This window comes from Pseudophryne corroboree, chromosome 1, assembly GCF_028390025.1.
Source record: "Pseudophryne corroboree isolate aPseCor3 chromosome 1, aPseCor3.hap2, whole genome shotgun sequence".
Taxonomy (NCBI): Eukaryota; Metazoa; Chordata; class Amphibia; order Anura; family Myobatrachidae; genus Pseudophryne; species Pseudophryne corroboree.
In genome coordinates this window covers 241,245,301-241,263,521 of record NC_086444.1, presented here as the reverse complement: position 1 = coordinate 241,263,521, position 18,221 = coordinate 241,245,301, and the positions used below count along the sequence as shown (strand labels likewise).

The following is an 18,221-nucleotide window of genomic DNA, read 5'->3' as shown; positions in this document are numbered from 1 at the left end:
AGCATCGGGCTCCACTAGCTGGACAGATAATGCCACAGCCGGGGGTCACTTTTATACAGCGCCCTGCGGCCGTGGCATTAAATACCCAACTAGTCACCCCTGGCCGGGGTACCCTGGGGGAGTGGGGACCCCTTCAATCAAGGGGTCCCCCCCCAGCCACCCAAGGGCCAGGGGTGAAGCCCGAGGCTGTCCCCCCCATCCAAGGGCTGCGGATGGGGGGCTGATAGCCTTGAGAAAATTGAAAGAATATTGTTTTTTTCAGTAGTACTACAAGTCCCAGCAAGCCTCCCCCGCAAGCTGGTACTTGGAGAACCACAAGTACCAGCATGCGGGAGAAAAACTGGCCCGCTGGTACCTGTAGTTCTACTGGGAAAAAAATACCCAAATAAAAACAGGACACGCACACCTTGAAAGTACAACTTTATTACATACATGTCGACACACACACATACTTACCTATGTTGACACGATGTTCGGTCCACTTGTCCAAGTAGAATCCACGGTGTACCTGTGAGTAAAATTATACTCACCTCAATCCAGTGTCCGGATCTTTTAAAATAATCCTCGTACTTGGCAAAACAACAAAACGAACACCCGGACCAAACGGACTGAAAAGGGTCCCCATGTTTACACATGGGACCTCTTTCCCCGAATGCAGAGACCCCCCTCCCCGTGACTGCTGTCACAGAAAGGTCTCTTAAGCCAATCAGGAAGCGCTACTTCGTGGCACTCACCTGATTGCCAGCAGACGCGCATACAGCCAGACAGCGCATCGCACAGCTCCCTCCATTAGTTTCAATGGTGGGAACTTTGCGGTCAGCGGTGGGGTTACCCACGGTCAGCCGCTGACCGCGGGTGACCTCACCGCTGACCGCAAAGTTCCCACCATTGAATATAATGGAGAGGCTTTGCGATGCGCTGTCTGACAGCTCAGACGCGCATAGCCAATCAGCAGAGTGCCAGGACGTTGCGCTCGCTGATTGGCTGAAGAGACCTTTCTGTGACAAGAGTCACGGGGGGGTCTCTGCATTCGGGGAAAGAGGTCCCATGTGTAAACATGGGACCCCTTTCAGTCCGTTTGGTCCGGGTGTTCGTTTTGTTGTTTTGCCAAGTACGAGGATTATTTTAAAAGATCCGGACACTGGATTGAGGTGAGTATAATTTTATTCACAGGTACACGTGGATTCTACTTGGACAAGTGGACAGAGGTCGGCGTGTGAACATAGGTAAGTATGTGTGTCTGTCGACATGTGTGAAATAAAGTTGTACTCTCACGGTGTGCGTGTCCTGTTTTTATTTGGGTATTTTTTTTCCAGTAGAACTACAGGTACCAGCGGGACCATTTTTCTCCCGCATGCTGGTACTTGTGGTTCTCCAAGTACCAGCTTGCGGGGGAGGCTTGCTGGGACTTGTAGTACTACTGAAAAAAACAATATTCTTTCATTTTTCTCAAGGCTATCAGCCCCCCATCCGCAGCCCTTGGATGGGGGGGGACAGCCTCGGGCTTCACCCCTGGCCCTTGGGTGGCTGGGGGGGGACCCCTTGATTGAAGGGGTCCCCACTCCCCCAGGGTACCCCGGCCAGGGGTGACTAGTTGGATATTTAATGCCACGGCCGCAGGGCGCTGTATAAAAGTGACCCCCGGCTGTGGCATTATCTGTCCAGCTAGTGGAGCCCGATGCTGGTGTAAAAAATACGGGGGACCCCTGCTCTTTTTGTCCCCCGTATTTTTTGCACCAGCACCAGGCGCAGAGCCCGGTGCTGGTTTTAAAAATACGGGGGATCCCCTGTCATTTTTCCCCCCGGATTTTTAGAACCAGGACCGGCTCGAAGAGCCCGAGGCTGGTTATGCTTTGGAGGGGGGACCCCACGCAATTTTTTTTCGGGTTTTTTCCGTTTTTTAAAAATCGGATCAAAATCCGTCAAATCGGCCGTTTTTCGACAGCGGGACTGTCGAAACCGTTTTTTATTGAATATGTTGAATTCCAGCACCCACTTGCCGGAATTCGACGGTCGAGTTGTGTAGAAGTAAAAAACGGGCAAAAAATTGCCGCGATTCGCCGGTAATTGCATATACCCCTAAATGTGGGTGGATGTGGTTTGGGCAGATGATAGCCGGCCTCACTTTGGCCAGATTTTGGCCTTTTTTTTCGCCAAAAATAAGCTCTCTCATATAGCATATGACTATTCAGATTTATTCATGGCTAGCTACAAATACAAACGTGTACATCGATAATGTATCACTGTATTCTTAAATAGATATTGAACTGAAGCATTCTAAAACTACACAAATAAAAGAGGAAGTAAGTTGCTCCCAGGAACACCTACTGTATAGTACTCAGGTGTTTCACAGTCAGTTATAAAGTACAGTGAAATTCTAAACTTTACACATACCTATTTAATACATACTATGTATTACACCACCATAGTTATATAACAGGATGAAACATAGAACACATAAACTACATTTCCTATGCCCCTTATATATAGCTACTCACCTTGAGATGAAGCTTTTGCAATATGCGGGAAAGCAAACGGGGGAATTTGCCTGAATCCATTCCATTGATGATTAATACAGCTTGCTTAATGCTAGGGGAAACAAAGTTGGACCCTGTGAGTAAACAGCCACTATTTATAATTAATATATAGCAACAGCTGTGCATTACTGAGCTGAGAATATATATGTGTTTTCACTTTGCTACCCATGTCCTATTTTACTTGGCTGCAGCTGAATGCCATGTTAGGAGCAAGGTGGGTATCTGAGCAGGCAGACCTAATGCCCAGATTTGTACCGTATGGATTGCTTTATTCAGAAAAAGGTAGATAGGCTAATATAACAATAACTGTTGTCTTTTTTTAAACCTGTAGGGTCTATTTAAAAAAAAAACAGTTAGGGTATCTGAGAGACACTCAGCTGACCGTCACCACTGCCCGGCATCCATCACACCGCTTGCCCTGCCAGTATAGTGTAAAATAGCTTGTAACTGTAAATGTGACTTGTATATGACTCAGGCTTTCAGTTCCAGATTCAATTTAAAAAAAACGCAATATAGAAACTAAGGGGAAAAAAATAATACATTTTTCTCTTACGTCCTAGAGGATGCTGGGGACTCCGTAAGGACCATGGGGTATAGACGGGCTCAGCAGGAGATAGGGCACCTAAAAAGAACTTTGACTATGGGTGTGCACTGGCTCCTCCCTCTATGCCCCTCCTCCAGACCTCAGTTAGATCTTGTGCCCAGAGGAGAATGGGTGCACTGCAGAGAGCTCTCCAGAGTTTTCTGTGGAAAAAGAATTTTGTTAGGTTTTTTATTTTCAGGGAGTCCTGTTGGCTTGTTAAGTTGGGCACTGCTTCTAAGGCTACTGGACACCATTAGCTCCAGAGGGAGTCGGAACACAGGTCTCACCTGGGGTTCGTCCCGGAGCCGCGCCGCCGTCCTCCTCACAGATGCCGAAGATAGAAGCCGGGTGAGTATGAGAAGGCAAAGAAGACATCAGGCGGCAGAAGACATCATATCTTCATGAGGTAAGCGTGCAGCGGTAAGCTGCGCGCCATTGCTCCCAGTCCCCAGTCACACACACACAAGCAGGCACTGAAGGGTGCAGGGCGCGGGGGGGGGGGGGCGCCCTGGGCAGCGATATTCCTCATATTTGGCATTGATAAGCATGGATTAAATCTGGTAACCCTCGCCATTTTTTTATAGAAAGTTGATGGGACCGAAGCCCGCCGTCGGGTGGGCGGGGCTTGATCCTCAGCACTAACCAGCGCCAATTTTCTCCACAGAGACTGCATGAGGAAACGCTGGCTCCCTGTTCTCTCCCCTGCTGAGCTTCACAGGCTGGAAAAAAGAGGAGGGGGGCACTTTGGCGACGCAGTGAGTGGAGATTACAATTATATACATATAACAGCGCTATCTGGTCATATATTCCAGTGTTTTTAAGCGCTGGGTGTGTGCTGGCATACTCTATCTCTCTGTCTCTCCTAAGGGCCTGGTTGGGGCTTTGTCCCCTTATAGGTAACTCCCTGTGTGTGTGGGGTGTCGGTACGTGTGTGTCGACATGTCTGAGGCAGAAGACTTCTCCAAGGAGGAGGTGGAGCAAATGAGTGGTGTGTCCCCGTCGGTTGTGCCGACTCCAGATTGGATGGACATGTGGCATACGTTGCATGCAAGTGTGGCATCTTTACATAAAAGGCTTGATAAGGCTGGTTTAGGGGGGACATCAGGCGGTCAATCCTCAGATTGGACCGACTCACAGGGCCCGTCGGGGTCTCAAAAGCGTCCCTTAACACAAGACACTACTACCGACACGGATTCTGATTCCAGTGTCGACTATGACGAAGTAAAATTGCACCCTAGGGTGACTAAAACCATTCAGTGTATGATTGTGGCAATAAAGGATGTGTTGCATATTGTGGATGAACCCTCGGTCCCCGACACAAGGGTACACATGTTTAAAGGAAAAGAAACAGATTATTAATTTTCCCACATCGCATGAATTAAATGAGTTCTTTGGAAAAGCTTGGGAGACTCCGGATAAGAGACCGCAGATCCCCAAAAGAATTTTTATGGCATACCCTTTCCCTAAGCAGGACAGGGAGATTTGGGAATCACCCCCCACTGTGGACAAGGCCCTGACGCGCTTGTCCAAGAAAGTGGCGCTACCGTCTTCTGACACAGCGGCCCTTAAGGACCCTGCAGATCGCAGGCAAGAAACTACCTTAAAGGGTATTTATTCTCATACGGGTGCTGTGTTAAGACCGACGATTGCGTCGGCATGGGTGTGTAGCGCAATTGCAGGACAGATGAGCTGACAGATCAATTTGACACTATGGATAAGGATACTATATTCCTACCTCTAGCCCATATAAAAGACGCAGTCTTATTTATGAGGGATGCTCAAACGGACATTGGATTGCTAGCTTCTAGGGCCAATGCCATGTCTATCCCAGCGAGAAGATCCTTATGGACTCGCCAATGGACGGGTGATGCGGATTCCAAAAAACATATGGAAGTACTACCCTATAAGGGTGATGTATTGTTTGGGGATGGGCTGACGGACCTGGTTTCCACAGCTACAGCAGGTAAATCAAATTTTTTACCATATATTCCCCAACAGCAAAAGAAAGCAACACCCTATCAGATGCAGTCCTTTCGGTCGCACAAGTCCAAAAGAGGTCGGGGATCCTCTTTCCTCGCCAGAGGTAAGGGCAGAGCCAAGAGAGCACCTGCTTCGGCAGGTGCCCAGGAACAAAAGTCCTCCCCGGCTGCTCCAAAACCCACAGCATGACGCTGGGACTCCCCTGAGGGAGTCCGCACCGGTGGGGGCACGTCTTCGACTTTTCAGTCAGGTCTGGGTCAGTTCGGACCTGAATCCCTGGGTGTTGGAAATAGTTTCCCAGGGTTACAAATTGGAATTCGAGGAGGTGCCCCCGCGCCGATTTTTCAAATCGGCCCTACCAGCTTCCACATCGGAAAGGTATGTAGTGTTAGCTGCAATTCAAACGCTGTGTATACAGCAAGTGATAATCAAGGTTCCCCTGCACCAGCAGGGAAGAGGTTACTGTTCAACCCTATTTGTGGTCCCGAAACCGGACGGTACGGTCAGACCGATTTTGAATCTAAAATCCCTAAACCTGTACATAAAAAGATTCAAATTCAAAATGGAATCTCTCAGAGCAATAATAGCCAACATGGAGGAGGGGCAGTTTATGGTGTCTCTGGACATAAAGGATGCGTACCTTCATGTCCCCATATATGCCCCGCATCAGGAATACCTGAGATTCGCTGTACAGGATTGTCATTACCAATTTCAGACGTTGCCGTTTGGACTTTCCACGGCCCCGAGGATTTTCACCAAGATAATGGCGGAAATGATGGTGGTCCTGCGCAAGCATGGAGTCACAATTATCCCATACTTGGACGATCTCCTGATAAAAGCGAGATCAAGAGATAAATTGCTGAGCAGTGTGGCGCTCTCTCTGAGAGTGCTCCAGCAACACGGTTGGATTCTAAATCTACCGAAGTCACAGTTGATTCCGACAACTCGACTACCGTTCCTAGGTATGATACTGGATACGGAACAAATGAAGGTCTTCCTTCCAATAGAGAAAGCCCAAGACATCCAGAACATGGTCAGAGACCTGCTAAAACCGAAAAGGGTGTCAGTTCACCAATGCACTCGAGTTCTGGGTAAAATGGTGGCGGCCTACGAGGCCATTCCCTTCGGAAGGTTCCATGCAAGGACTTTTCAATGGGACCTTCTGGACAAGTAGTCCGGGACCCATCTGCATTTACATCGGAAAATAACTCTGTCCCCAGGAACCAGAGTGTCCCTCCTTTGGTGGTTGCAAAGTGCTCACCTGCTGGAGGGTCGCCGGTTCGGGATTCAGGACTGGATCCTGGTTACCACGGACGCGAGCCTCCGAGGATGTGGAGCGGTCACACAGGGAAAGACTTTTCAGGGTCTTTGGTCAGACCAGGAGTCCTGTCTACACATCAATGTCTTGGAACTCAGAGCCATTTACAACTGCCTTCGACAAGCACAGAGTTTTTTTCAAACCTTCAGGTTCTGATTTAATCAGACAATGTCACAGCAGTGGCTCATGTGAACCGCCAAGGCGGGACAAGAAGCAGAGTCGCGATGGCGGAAGCCACAAAGATCCTTCGCTGGGCGGAAAATCATGTAAGCGCTCTGTCGGCTGTCTTCATTCCGGGAGTGGACAACTGGGAAACAGACTTCCTCAGCAGACACGATCTCCATCCAGGAGAGTGGGGACTTCATCAAGAAGTCTTTGCAGACGTAACACGTCTTTGGGGAACACCTCAAATAGACATGATGGCATCACGCCTCAACAAAAAACTTCGGAGGTATTGCGCCAGGTCTCGGGACCCTCAGGCAGTAGCAGTAGACGCACTGGTAACACCGTGGGTGTTCGAATCGGTCTACGTGTTCCCTCCTCTTCCTCTCATCACGAAAGTGTTGAGGATCATAAGACGAAGAAGAGTACAGACGATACTCGTTGTCCCAGACTGCCCTCGAAGGGCTTGGTACTCGGAACTACAAGAGATGCTCACAGGAGACCCCTGGCCTCTTCCTCTGAGGGAAGACCTGTTGCAGCAGGGGCCCTGTGTATTTCAAGACTTACCGCGGTTACGTTTGACGGCATGGCAGTTGAACGCCGAATCCTAGCAAAAAAGGGGATTCCGGAAGAGGTCATCCCTACTTTAATAAAGGCTAGGAAGGAGGTGACGATAAAACATTATCACCGTATCTGGCGAAAGTATGTGTCTTGGTGTGAGACCAAGAATGCACCTACGGAAGATTTTCATTTGGGTCGTCTTCTCCACTTCCTACAGACAGGAGTGGATATGGGCCTGAAATTAGGCTCGGTTAAGGTACCGATTTCGGCCCGCTCGACTTTCTTTCAGAAGGAATTGGCTTCTCTTCCAGAAGTCCAGACGTTTGTAAAGGGAGTGCTGCAAATCCAGCCCCCTTTTGTGCCTCCAGTGGCACCATGGGACCTGAACGTGGAAGGTGGTAATGTTGTTGGCCTTAGCATCAGCAAGGCGAGTGTCAGAATTGGCGGCTCTATCACACAAGAGCCCCTACTTGATTTTTCATGTGGATCGAGCTGAATTGAGGACACGTCCGCAATTTTTGCCTAAAGTGGTTTCGTCGTTCCATATGAATCAACCTATAGTGGTGCCTGTGGCTACCGGTGACCTGGAGGATTCCAGATCCCTGGACGTAGTCAGGGCCTTAAAAATTTATGTAGCCAGGACGGCTAGAATTAGGAAAACAGAGGCTCTGTTTGTCCTGTATGCGGCCAATAAGATTGGCGCTCCTGCTTCAAAGCAGACTATTGCTCGCTGGATCTGTAATACGATTCAGCAGGCTCACTCTACGGCTGGATTGCCGGTACCAAATTCGGTTAAGGCCCATTCCACTAGGAAGGTGGGCTCTTCTTGGGCGGCTGCCCGAGGCGTCTCGGCTTTACAACTTTGCCGAGCGGCGACGTGGTCGGGGTCAAACACCTTTGCTTCTACAAGTTTGATACCCTGGCTGATGAGGACCTAGCGTTTGCTCAGTCGGTGCTGCAGAGTCGTCCGCACTCTCCCGCCCGATTGGATGCTTTGGTATAAACCCCATGGTCCTTACGGAGTCCCCAGCATCCTCTAGGACGTAAGAGAAAATAAGATTTTAAACCTACCGGTAAATCTATTTCTCCTAGTCCGTTGAGGATGCTGGGTGCCCGTCCCAGTGCGGAAACTCTGCAAGACTTGTATATAGTTGTTGCTTACATAAGGGTTATGTTACATTTGACATCGGTCTTGGACCGTTAATGTCGTTTGTTCATACTGTTAACTGGTTATGTATGTTCCAGGTTACATGGTATGATTGGTGTGGGCTGGTATGAATCTTGCCCTTGGATTGCTAAATCCTGCCTTGTATTGTCCATCTCCTCTGGGCACAGTTCTCTAACGGAGGTCTGGAGGAGGGGCATAGAGGGAGGATCCAATGCACACCCATAGTCAAAGTTCTTTTTAGGTGCCCTATCTCCAGCAGAGCCCGTCTATACCCCATGGTCCTTACGGTGTCCCCAGCATCCTCTACGGATTAGGAGAAAATAAGAATTTACTTACCGATAATTCTATTTCTCGTAGTCCGTAGTGGATGCTGGGGACTCCGTAAGGACCATGGGGAATAGCGGCTCCGCAGGAGACTGGGCACAAAAGTAAAAGCTTTAGGACTACCTGGTGTGCACTGGCTCCTCCCCCTATGACCCTCCTCCAAGCCTCAGTTAGGATACTGTGCCCGGACGAGCGTACACAATAAGGAAGGATTTTGAATCCCGGGTAAGACTCATACCAGCCACACCAATCATACCGTACAACCTGTGATCTGAACCCAGTTAACAGCATGATAACAGAGGAGCCTCTGAAAAGATGGCTCACAACAATAATAACCCGATTTTTTGGTAACAATAACTATGTACCAGTATTGCAGACAATCCGCACTTGGGATGGGCGCCCAGCATCCACTACGGACTACGAGAAATAGAATTATCGGTAAGTAAATTCTTATTTTCTCTAACGTCCTAAGTGGATGCTGGGGACTCCGTAAGGACCATGGGGATTATACCAAAGCTACCAAACGGGCGGGAGAGTGCGGATGACTCTGCAGCACCAAATGAGAGAACTCCAGGTCCTCCTCAGCCAGGGTATCAAATTTGTAGAATTTTACAAACGTATTTGCTCCTGACCAAGTAGCTGCTCGGCAAAGTTGTAAAGCCGAGACCCCTCGGGCAGCCGCCCAAGATGAGCCCACCTTCCTTGTGGAATGGGCTTTTACAGATTTTGGCTGTGCCAGGCCTGCCACAGAATGTGCAAGCTGAATTGTACTACAAATCCAACGAGCAATAGTCTGCTTAGAAGCAGGAGCACCCAGCTTGTTGGGTGCATACAGAATAAACAACGAGTCAGATTTTCTGACTCCAGCCGTCCTGGAAACCTATATTTCCAGGGCTCTGACAACGTCCAGCAACTTGGAGTCCTCCAAGTCCCTAGTAGCCGCAGGCACCACAATAGGTTGATTCAGGTGAAACGCTGAAAACCACCTTAGGGAGAAACTGAGGACAAGTCCTCAATTCCGCCCTGTCCGAATGGAAAATCAGATGAGGGCTTTTACAGGATAAAGCCGCCAATTCTGACACGCACCTGGCCCAGGCCAGGGCCAACAGCATGACCACTTTCCATGTGAGATATTTTAACTCCACATATTTAAGTGGTTCAAACCAATGTGACTTTTGGAACCCAAAAACTACATTTAGATCCCAAGGTGCCACTGGAGGCACAAAAGGAGGCTGTATATACAGTACCCCTTTCACAAACGTCTGAACTTCAGGGACTGAAGCTAGTTCTTTTTGGAAGAAAATTGACAGGGCCGAAATTTGAACCTTAATGGACCTCCATTTCAGGCCCATAGACACTCCTGTTTGCAGGAAATGTAGGAATCGACCTAGTTGAAAATTCCTCCGTCGGGCCCTTACTGGCCTCGCACCATGCAACATATTTTCGCCAAATGCGGTGATAATGTTTTGCGGTTATATCTTTCCTGGCTTTGATCAGGATAGGGATGACTTCATCCGGAATGCCTTTTTCCTTCAGGATCCGGCGTTCAACCGCCCTGCCGTTAAACGCAGCCGCGGTAAGTCTTGGAACAGACAGGGTCCTTGCTGGAGCAGGTCCCTTCTTAGAGGTAGAGGCCACGGATCCTCCGTGAGCATCTCTTGAAGTTCCGGTTACCAAGTCCTTCTTGGCCAATCCGGAGCCACGAATATAGTGCTTACTCCTCTCCATCTTATAATTCTCAGTACCTTGGTTATGAGAGGCAGAGGAGGGAACACATACACTGACTGGTACACCCACTGTGTTACCAGAGCGTCTACAGCTATTGCCTGAGGGTCCCTTGACCTGGCGCAATACTTGTCGAGTTTTATAAACATGTGGAAAACTTCTGGGTGAAGTCCCCACTCTCCCGGGTGGAGGTCGTCCACTCCCGGAATGAATACTGCTGACAGTGCTATCACATGATTTTCCGCCCAGCGAAGAATCCTTGCAGCTTCTGCCATTGCCCTTCTGCTTCTTGTGTCACCCTGTCTGTTTACGTGGGTGACTGCCGTGATGTTGTCCGAATGGATCAACTCCGGGTGACCTTGAAGCAGAGGTCTTGCTGAGCTTAGAGCATTGTAAATGGCCCTTAGCTTCAGGATATTTATGTGAAGTGATGTCTTCAGGCTTGACCATAAGCTCTGGAAATTCCTTCCCTGTGTGACTGCTCCCCAGCCTCGCAGGCTGGCATCCGTGGTCACCAGGACCCAGTCCTGAATGTGCGGCCCTCTAGAAGATGAGCACTCTGCAACCACCACAGGAGAGACACCCTTGTGCTTGGTGACAGGGTTATCCGCTGATGCATCTGAAGATGCGACCCGGACCATTTGTCCAGCAGGTCCCACTGGAAAGTTCTTGCGTGGAATCTGCCGCATGGGATTGCTTCATAGGAAGCCACCATTTTTCCCAGAACCATCTCATTGATGTACTGAGACTTGGCTCGGTTATAGGAGGTTCCCGACTAGCTCGGATAACTCCCTGACTTTCTCCTCCGGGAGAAACACCTTTTTCTGAACTGTGTCCAGGATCATCCCTAAGAACAGAAGACGAGTCGTCGGAATCAGCTGCGATTTTGGAATATTGAGAATTCAATCGTGCTGCCGCAACACTACCTGAGATAGTGCTACACCGACCTCCAACTGTTCCCTGGATCTTACCCTTATCAGGGAATCGTCCAAGTAAGGGATAACTAAAATTCCCTTCCTTCGAAGGAGTATCATCATTTCGGCCATTACCTTGGTAAAGACCCGGGGTGCCGTGGACCATCCATACGGCAGCGTCTGAAACTGATAGTGACAGTTCTGTACCATAAACCTGAGGTACCCTTGGTGAGAAGGGTAAATTTGGACATGAAGGTAAGCATCCTTGATGTCCCGAGACATCATGTAGTCCTCTTCTCCCAGGTTCGCAATCACTGCTCTGAGTGACTCAATCTTGAATTTGAACCTCTGTATGTAAGTGTTCAAAGATTTTAGATTTAGAATCGGTCTCACCGAGCCGTCCGGCTTCGGTACCACAACAGTGTGGAATAATACCCCGTTCCCTGTTGCAGGAGGGGTACCTTGATTATCACCTGCTGGGAATACAGCTTGTGAATGGCTTCCAAAACTGTCTCCCTGTCAGAAGGAGACATCGGTAAAGCCGACTTTAGGAAACGGCGAGGGGGAGACGTTTCGAATTCCAATTTGTACCCCTGAGATATCACCTGAAGGATCCAGGGGTCTACTTGCGAGTGAGCCCACTGCGCGCTGAAATTCATTGAGACGGGCCCCCACCGTGCCTGATTCTGCTTGTAAAGCCCCAGCGTCATACTGAGGGCTTGGCAGAGGCGGGAGAGGGTTTCTGTTCCTGGGAACTGGCTGATTTCTGCAGCCTTTTTCCTCTCCCTCTGTCACGGGGCAGAAATGAGGAACCTTTTGCCCGCTTGCCCACGAAAAGACTGCGCCTGATAATACGGCGTCTTCTCATGTTGAGAGGCGACCTGGGGTACAAACGTGGATTTCCCAGCTGTTGCCGTGGCCACCAGGTCTGAAAGACCGACCCCTAATAACTCCTCCCCTTAATAAGGCAATACTTCCAAATGCCGTTTGGAATCCGCATCACCTGACCACTGTCGTGTCCATAACCCTCTACTGGTAGAAATGGACAACGCACTTAGACTTGATGCCAGTCGGCAAATATTCCGCTGTGCATCACACATATATAGAAATGCATCTTTTAAATGCTCTATAGGCAATAATATACTGTCCCTATCTAGGGTATCAATATTTTCAGTCAGGGAATCCGACCACGCCAACCCAGCACTGCACATCCAGGCTGAGGCAATTGCTGGTCGCAGTATAACACCAGTATGTGTGTAAATACCTTTTAGGATGCCCTCCTGCTTTCTATCAGCAGGATCCTTAAGGGCGGCCATCTCAGGAGAGGGTAGAGCCCTTGTTCTTACAAGCGTGTGAGCGCTTTATCCACCCTAGGGGGTGTTTCCCAACGCACCCTAACCTCTGGCGGGAAAGGATATAATGCCAATAACATTTTAGAAATTATCAGTTGTTATCGGGGGAAAACCACGCATCATCACACACCTCATTTAATTTCTCAGATTCAGGAAAACTACAGGTAGTTTTTCCTCACCGAACATAATACCCCTTTTTGGTGGTACTCGTATTATCAGAAATGTGTAAAACATTTTTCATTGCCTCAATCATGTAACGTGTGGCCCTACTGGAAGTCACATTTGTCTCTTCACCGTCGACACTGGAGTCAGTATCCGTGTCGGCGTCTATATCTGCCATCTGAGGTGACGGGCGCTTTAGAGCCCCTGACGGCCTATGAGACGTCTGGACAGGCACAAGCTGAGTAGCCGGCTGTCTCATGTCAACCACTGTCTTTTATACAGAGCTGACACTGTTACGTAATTCCTTCCAACAGTTCATCCACTCAGGTGTCGACCCCCTAGGGGGTGACATCACTATTACAGGCAATCTGCTCCGTCTCCACATCATTTTTCTCCTCATACATGTCGACACAAACGTACCGACATACAGCACACACACAGGGAATGCTCTGATAGAGGACAGGACCCCACTAGCCCTTTGGGGAGACAGAGGGAGAGTTTGCCAGCACACACCAGAGCGCTATATATATACAGGGATAACCTTATATAAGTGTTTTTCCCCTTATAGCTGCTGTATCTTTAATACTGCGCGTAATTAGTGCCCCCCCCTCTCTTTTTTAACCCTTTCTGTAGTGTAGTGACTGCAGGGGAGAGCCAGGGAGCTTCCCTCCAACGGAGCTGTGAGGGAAAATGGCGCCAGTGTGCTGAGGAGATAGGTTCCGCCCCCTTATCGGCGGCCTTATCTCCCGTTTTTCTATGTATTTTGGCAGGGGTTAAATTCATCCATATAGCCCAGGAGCTATATGTGATGCATTTATTTATTTTTTGCCATCCAAGGTGTTTTATTGCGTCTCAGGGCGCCCCCCCCCAGCGCCCTGCACCCTCAGTGACCGGAGTGTGAAGTGTGCTGAGAGCAATGGCGCACAGCTGCAGTGCTGTGCGCTACCTTGTTGAAGACAGGACGTCTTCTGCCGCCGATTTTCCGGACCTCTTCTGTCTTCTGGCTCTGTAAGGGGGCCGGCGGCGCGGCTCTGGGACCCATCCATGGCTGGGCCTGTGATCGTCCCTCTGGAGCTAATGTCCAGTAGCCTAAGAAGCCCAATCCACCCTTCTCGTTCGGGCACAAAAATCTAACTGAGGCTTGGAGGAGGGTCATAGGGGGAGGAGCCAGTGCACACCAGGTAGTCCTAAAGCTTTTACTTTTGTGCCCAGTCTCCTGCGGAGCCGCTATTCCCCATGGTCCTTACGGAGTCCCCAGCATCCACTTAGGACGTTAGAGAAATAGATTTACCGGTAGGTTTAAAATCTTATTTATTTCACTAATAAAGGCATTTTTTTCCTGCGGTTTACGGCATCCTGTACTGACTGTCATACTTTACTACAGGGGAGGCGGTCAAGATCCCGCTGGACGGGATCCCGGCGGTCGAAATACCGACCAGCACAATCCCGACATATTCTCCCTCCGTGGGTGTCCACGACACCCATAGAGAGAGAATATAATAGTGTGCCGATCGTAGCGAGGCACCGTGCCCGCAGCGTGGCAAGCGAAGCGAGCCCGCAAGGGGCCGCGTTCCGCTCGCCACCCCTGTCGGGATTGTGTGGTCGGGATTCCGGCATCGGGATTTCGACCGCTGGGATCCCGTCCAGCGGGATTTAGTACTGATCCCTACTACAGGTCTGAACTGGAATTTCAGGATGATAGTGAGCAATGTGTTTACTTCCATGGTTCATTCTGTATGTGAAAATATTGATGCTACATGGACACAAGCAAATATGTAATAGTTTGCTTTAATATATATGTTTGGTAAAACATGTAATTCGGCACAGTCTCATTGTGCTTTTAACCATGGTCCCAGTGGGAATATAGAAAGGCATCTATTTGTACCTCACAGATAACATATAAGAGAATAAATAGCAATTACCTCAGGACATGCTTAAATTGACTTTTTTTTAATACTACGGTATCATTCCATATAAATTCTGATGAGCGGACGGTAAAAATGACAGCTCAGGCTCTAATTCGTGTTTGTACGCGCATGCTTAGCAAGTACAATTTTATAGGCTAGAGAACTGCTTATGTTAGTAAGTGAAGCTGCCGCCCTGAAATGAAGAAAAGGCCAGCGGAGCAATCGCAAACTCAATCACAACTGCGTACACATTCGCAGCCTGTATTCAAGAATGAGGAACACCGATTGTAAGGGTAGACCTATGGCTACGCGGACTGGCCACAGCTGTAGCGATGCTTGCGCCATGTTTCTCTATGTACATGAGCATAGCTGATGCAGATACACACCTCGAAAATAGCCACACACCTGTATTTTTGCCGCCACTCACATGTTAACTCCCCCAAATGGTCCTTTCCTGTCAATCATTCTGCGTATAAAATGTCAGAGCGAGCGCTAAGGTACCTTGGCGTGTGTGCAGTGTGATCGCAGCACATGCGCCGTCTGCTGATAATCATTTTATTGCGAAAACATCAGCATTGCATACAAACATGAATTAGGACCTCAGTCACATACACATTGGGAGAAAGGGTAAAGAGTGCAACAAAACAAAATGGTTCATTGTAGACGCATTATACTGATGTTTTCACCAATACGATGTATTGAGAAACACTGAGAATTTATAAATGTTGCACTAGATTTTTAGAAAGCGTTATTGTGAATGGAACCAGTAACTTTTACTCAACCAAGCGAGCTTTTCCTCTATCTATTAATGTGCACAAAAAAGCAGAATTGGAGTGAACAAGTTTTCTCTTAAAGATTTTAAAGTAATTTCATGAGACAGCTGAGCAGGGTCATCTCAGTACATCCTGTCTGATGCGTACCTTGATTATAGATGTCAAATTTAAATACCATTCTTTAAAAAAAACGATTCGCTTAAAAAACCAGGAGCGCGTTATTAACTGTAATATTGCATGCGTTATACAGATTACCAGGTACAGAACTGTACAGTTTAACACTGAAAAAAGAATCATTAGAAGGACATATCTTCACAACATGTATTTGTCCCTGAAAAGAAGGGGTGGTATTCAGTATGCCGGCTGTTGGGATCCCGGCGCTCAGTATACCGGCGTCGGAATCCCGACAACTGGCATACCGACAACTATTCTCCCTCTTGGGGGTCCACAACCACCCTGGAGGGAGAATAAATAAATTTGCGCTCGCGCAGCTGTCGGTATCCCGGCGCCGGTATGCTGCCCGCCGGGATCCCGGCCGCCGGCATACCATACTACACCCAAAAGAACTGCATGCTCACTCAACACTAGAATTATAGCCACTAGATGGGAGATCCAGATCAGAATTATACCTCCAGATAAACATCAATCTATAGAAATAAAATTACACTTGCTACATTATCACTGATTCTAAAGGGGGGTACACACGGATATATCCGTGCTTAATTTCTTAGCAATCTGACTAGATTGCTTAGAAATTGAGCACGGATCTTTCCGTGTTTATGCCCCATAGCGATAGCGATGCGCGGCGCCATCACCGGTACTAGATTGGCCTGTCTGTGCTAGATCGCTCAGCACATCTCCACGTGTGTACCCCCCCCCCCCCCCTTAAGTCCCAAAGCTTTATGAATACTTAATGTTTAATGTTAATATACTGCATTGCTCATTGCCACTTTCATTTTTTAAAGCTGGCACACACACTAGAGGTTCTCAAACACGGCCCTCAAGGTACCCCAACAGTCCAGGTTTTACGTTTATCCATGCTCGGCCACAGGTGACTTAGGGGGTAATTCAGACCTGATCGGAAATGTGCGTAAAAACGCACATCTACAAGCAAATTCTCTGACATGCAGGGGGAGGCCCAGCACAGGGCAAGTCCGCCCCACATGCCGGGTCCTAACCACCCGCACACATGCAAAAGCATCACACAGCGGCAGACAGCTACCCGCCACATTTTAGGTTGCAGCAGCTGCGTGACGTTACGCAGCCGCCGTAACCCGCCCCAGCATCGGTTCAGACACGCCTCCATTGTCCAGACCACGCCCCTTAAACAAGGCGCAGTTTATGACCTTGCACATGCACATACCGTTGTACGCGCATGCGTAGATGTACAAAACTTTTCGCACATCAGCGATGAGGTCTTAATTAGACCCATAATCAGTACCTCACTCAATTTGATGTAAACATCTGTGCTGAGCTTGAATATACCTAAAACATGGACCGTTGGAGTGCCTTGAGGGCAGCGCCTGAGAACCTCTGCCAGTCTACGATATACTAGACGTTGTAGCAATCTGCAACAGATCGAAACGATATCGTAAAACGTGTACTCCCAAATCACCACTTGATGTATTGGGTGGTAACATCGTCCCATTTGACGTGCTGCACATTAGATGGGACAGTGTCACTGCTTTAAACATGTAACGCTACTGTATATTGCATCGTCACATGGTGGAAAGTGTAGTGTGTACGCATAGAATATATCATTACATCGCATCTCCAGGTTAATAGGCCCTACACACTGGGCGATAATACTCAAAGATATGAACAATCTCGTTCATAAATTAACTAGATACCGTTCATATCTTTGAGTGTGGAGGCACCAGGGATGAACGATGCGCAGCCCCGCACTCGTTCATCGCTGATGCCCCGTCGGCTGTGCATGCAGGCCAATATGGACGATCACTCCCCCCGTCACCCGGCTCTATGGAGCCAGGTGACGGGGGGAGTGAAGAAACTTCCTTCATTAACATCGTGCCAGTGTGTACTGGCAATCCCCGCTGATGGGAATTCGTTCCGCTGCGTCGCTTCAGTGTGTACTCATCCTTACACTATCATTTCAGGCATGTACCCAGCTTTAGCTGCTGGACGGATGCAATGGTTAAATTGTACATTGTTGAAAGCATGTACAGTACAAGAGGTGCCTGAACACAATGAGAACATGCAATCAGCATGCGATTGTGCAGACTATCTCCCCCATTGCATAGTTAGCTGGTAATAATACATGGATAGCGGGGTTATTGTGCTGCAGGCATCTAGCTCCATGCAAAGTGGCGACAACGCTGCAACACCAACAGTGACAGTGTGATAGTGTGACAGCGGCCATAGCCGGCACCACCCCAGCCTCCACTACCTCGCACTCTCCTTCACAACCGCTGTCGCCATGGTGACTGGCTGCCCGCTACGTTGCTCTGTGCACCGATTCGCGCCGATAAAGCTTCACCCTACTGGTTAATAAGGGTCCGTCATGTGACAGCTAGTAGGCAGTCAGCTGATCGCACACTTCCTCGTTTTCTACGGTGGCCGCACGCTTCAAACAACGCGACGCGATTTTTTGTTTGTGTGTAAGTTCAGTATGCTGTTGTGAAAATTTAGGACCACTAAGGAGTATGCGGGGTCAAATAGATTTATTGAAATTTGCAATCTGTTTTATAGCAATTACATTATAGATACATTTTTAGATATATGCAATTATACTATC

At 48.7% G+C, this 18,221-nt stretch overlaps 1 protein-coding gene across 7 annotated transcripts in view; it reads right to left on the bottom strand.

Annotated features, from left to right (window-relative positions):
- Positions 1-18,015, bottom strand: part of COMMD10 (COMM domain containing 10) — a 788,131-nt gene extending 770,116 nt beyond the window's left edge. For 3 of the 7 annotated variants that reach the window (XM_063964165.1, XM_063964169.1, XM_063964168.1), the window contains exons 1-2: positions 17,874-18,014; positions 2,499-2,589 (exon numbers count right to left, since the gene is read on the bottom strand). In XM_063964165.1, coding sequence (XP_063820235.1) covers positions 2,499-2,589; positions 17,874-17,905 — 123 coding nt within the window. In that variant the 5' untranslated portion in view covers positions 17,906-18,014. Of the gene's footprint in view, positions 1-2,498; positions 2,590-17,873 lie in introns of all 7 variants that reach the window. The other 4 variants (XM_063964171.1, XM_063964170.1, XM_063964166.1 and 1 more) reach the window with 3 other exon arrangements.
- Between the last annotated feature and the right edge of the window lie 206 nt (positions 18,016-18,221).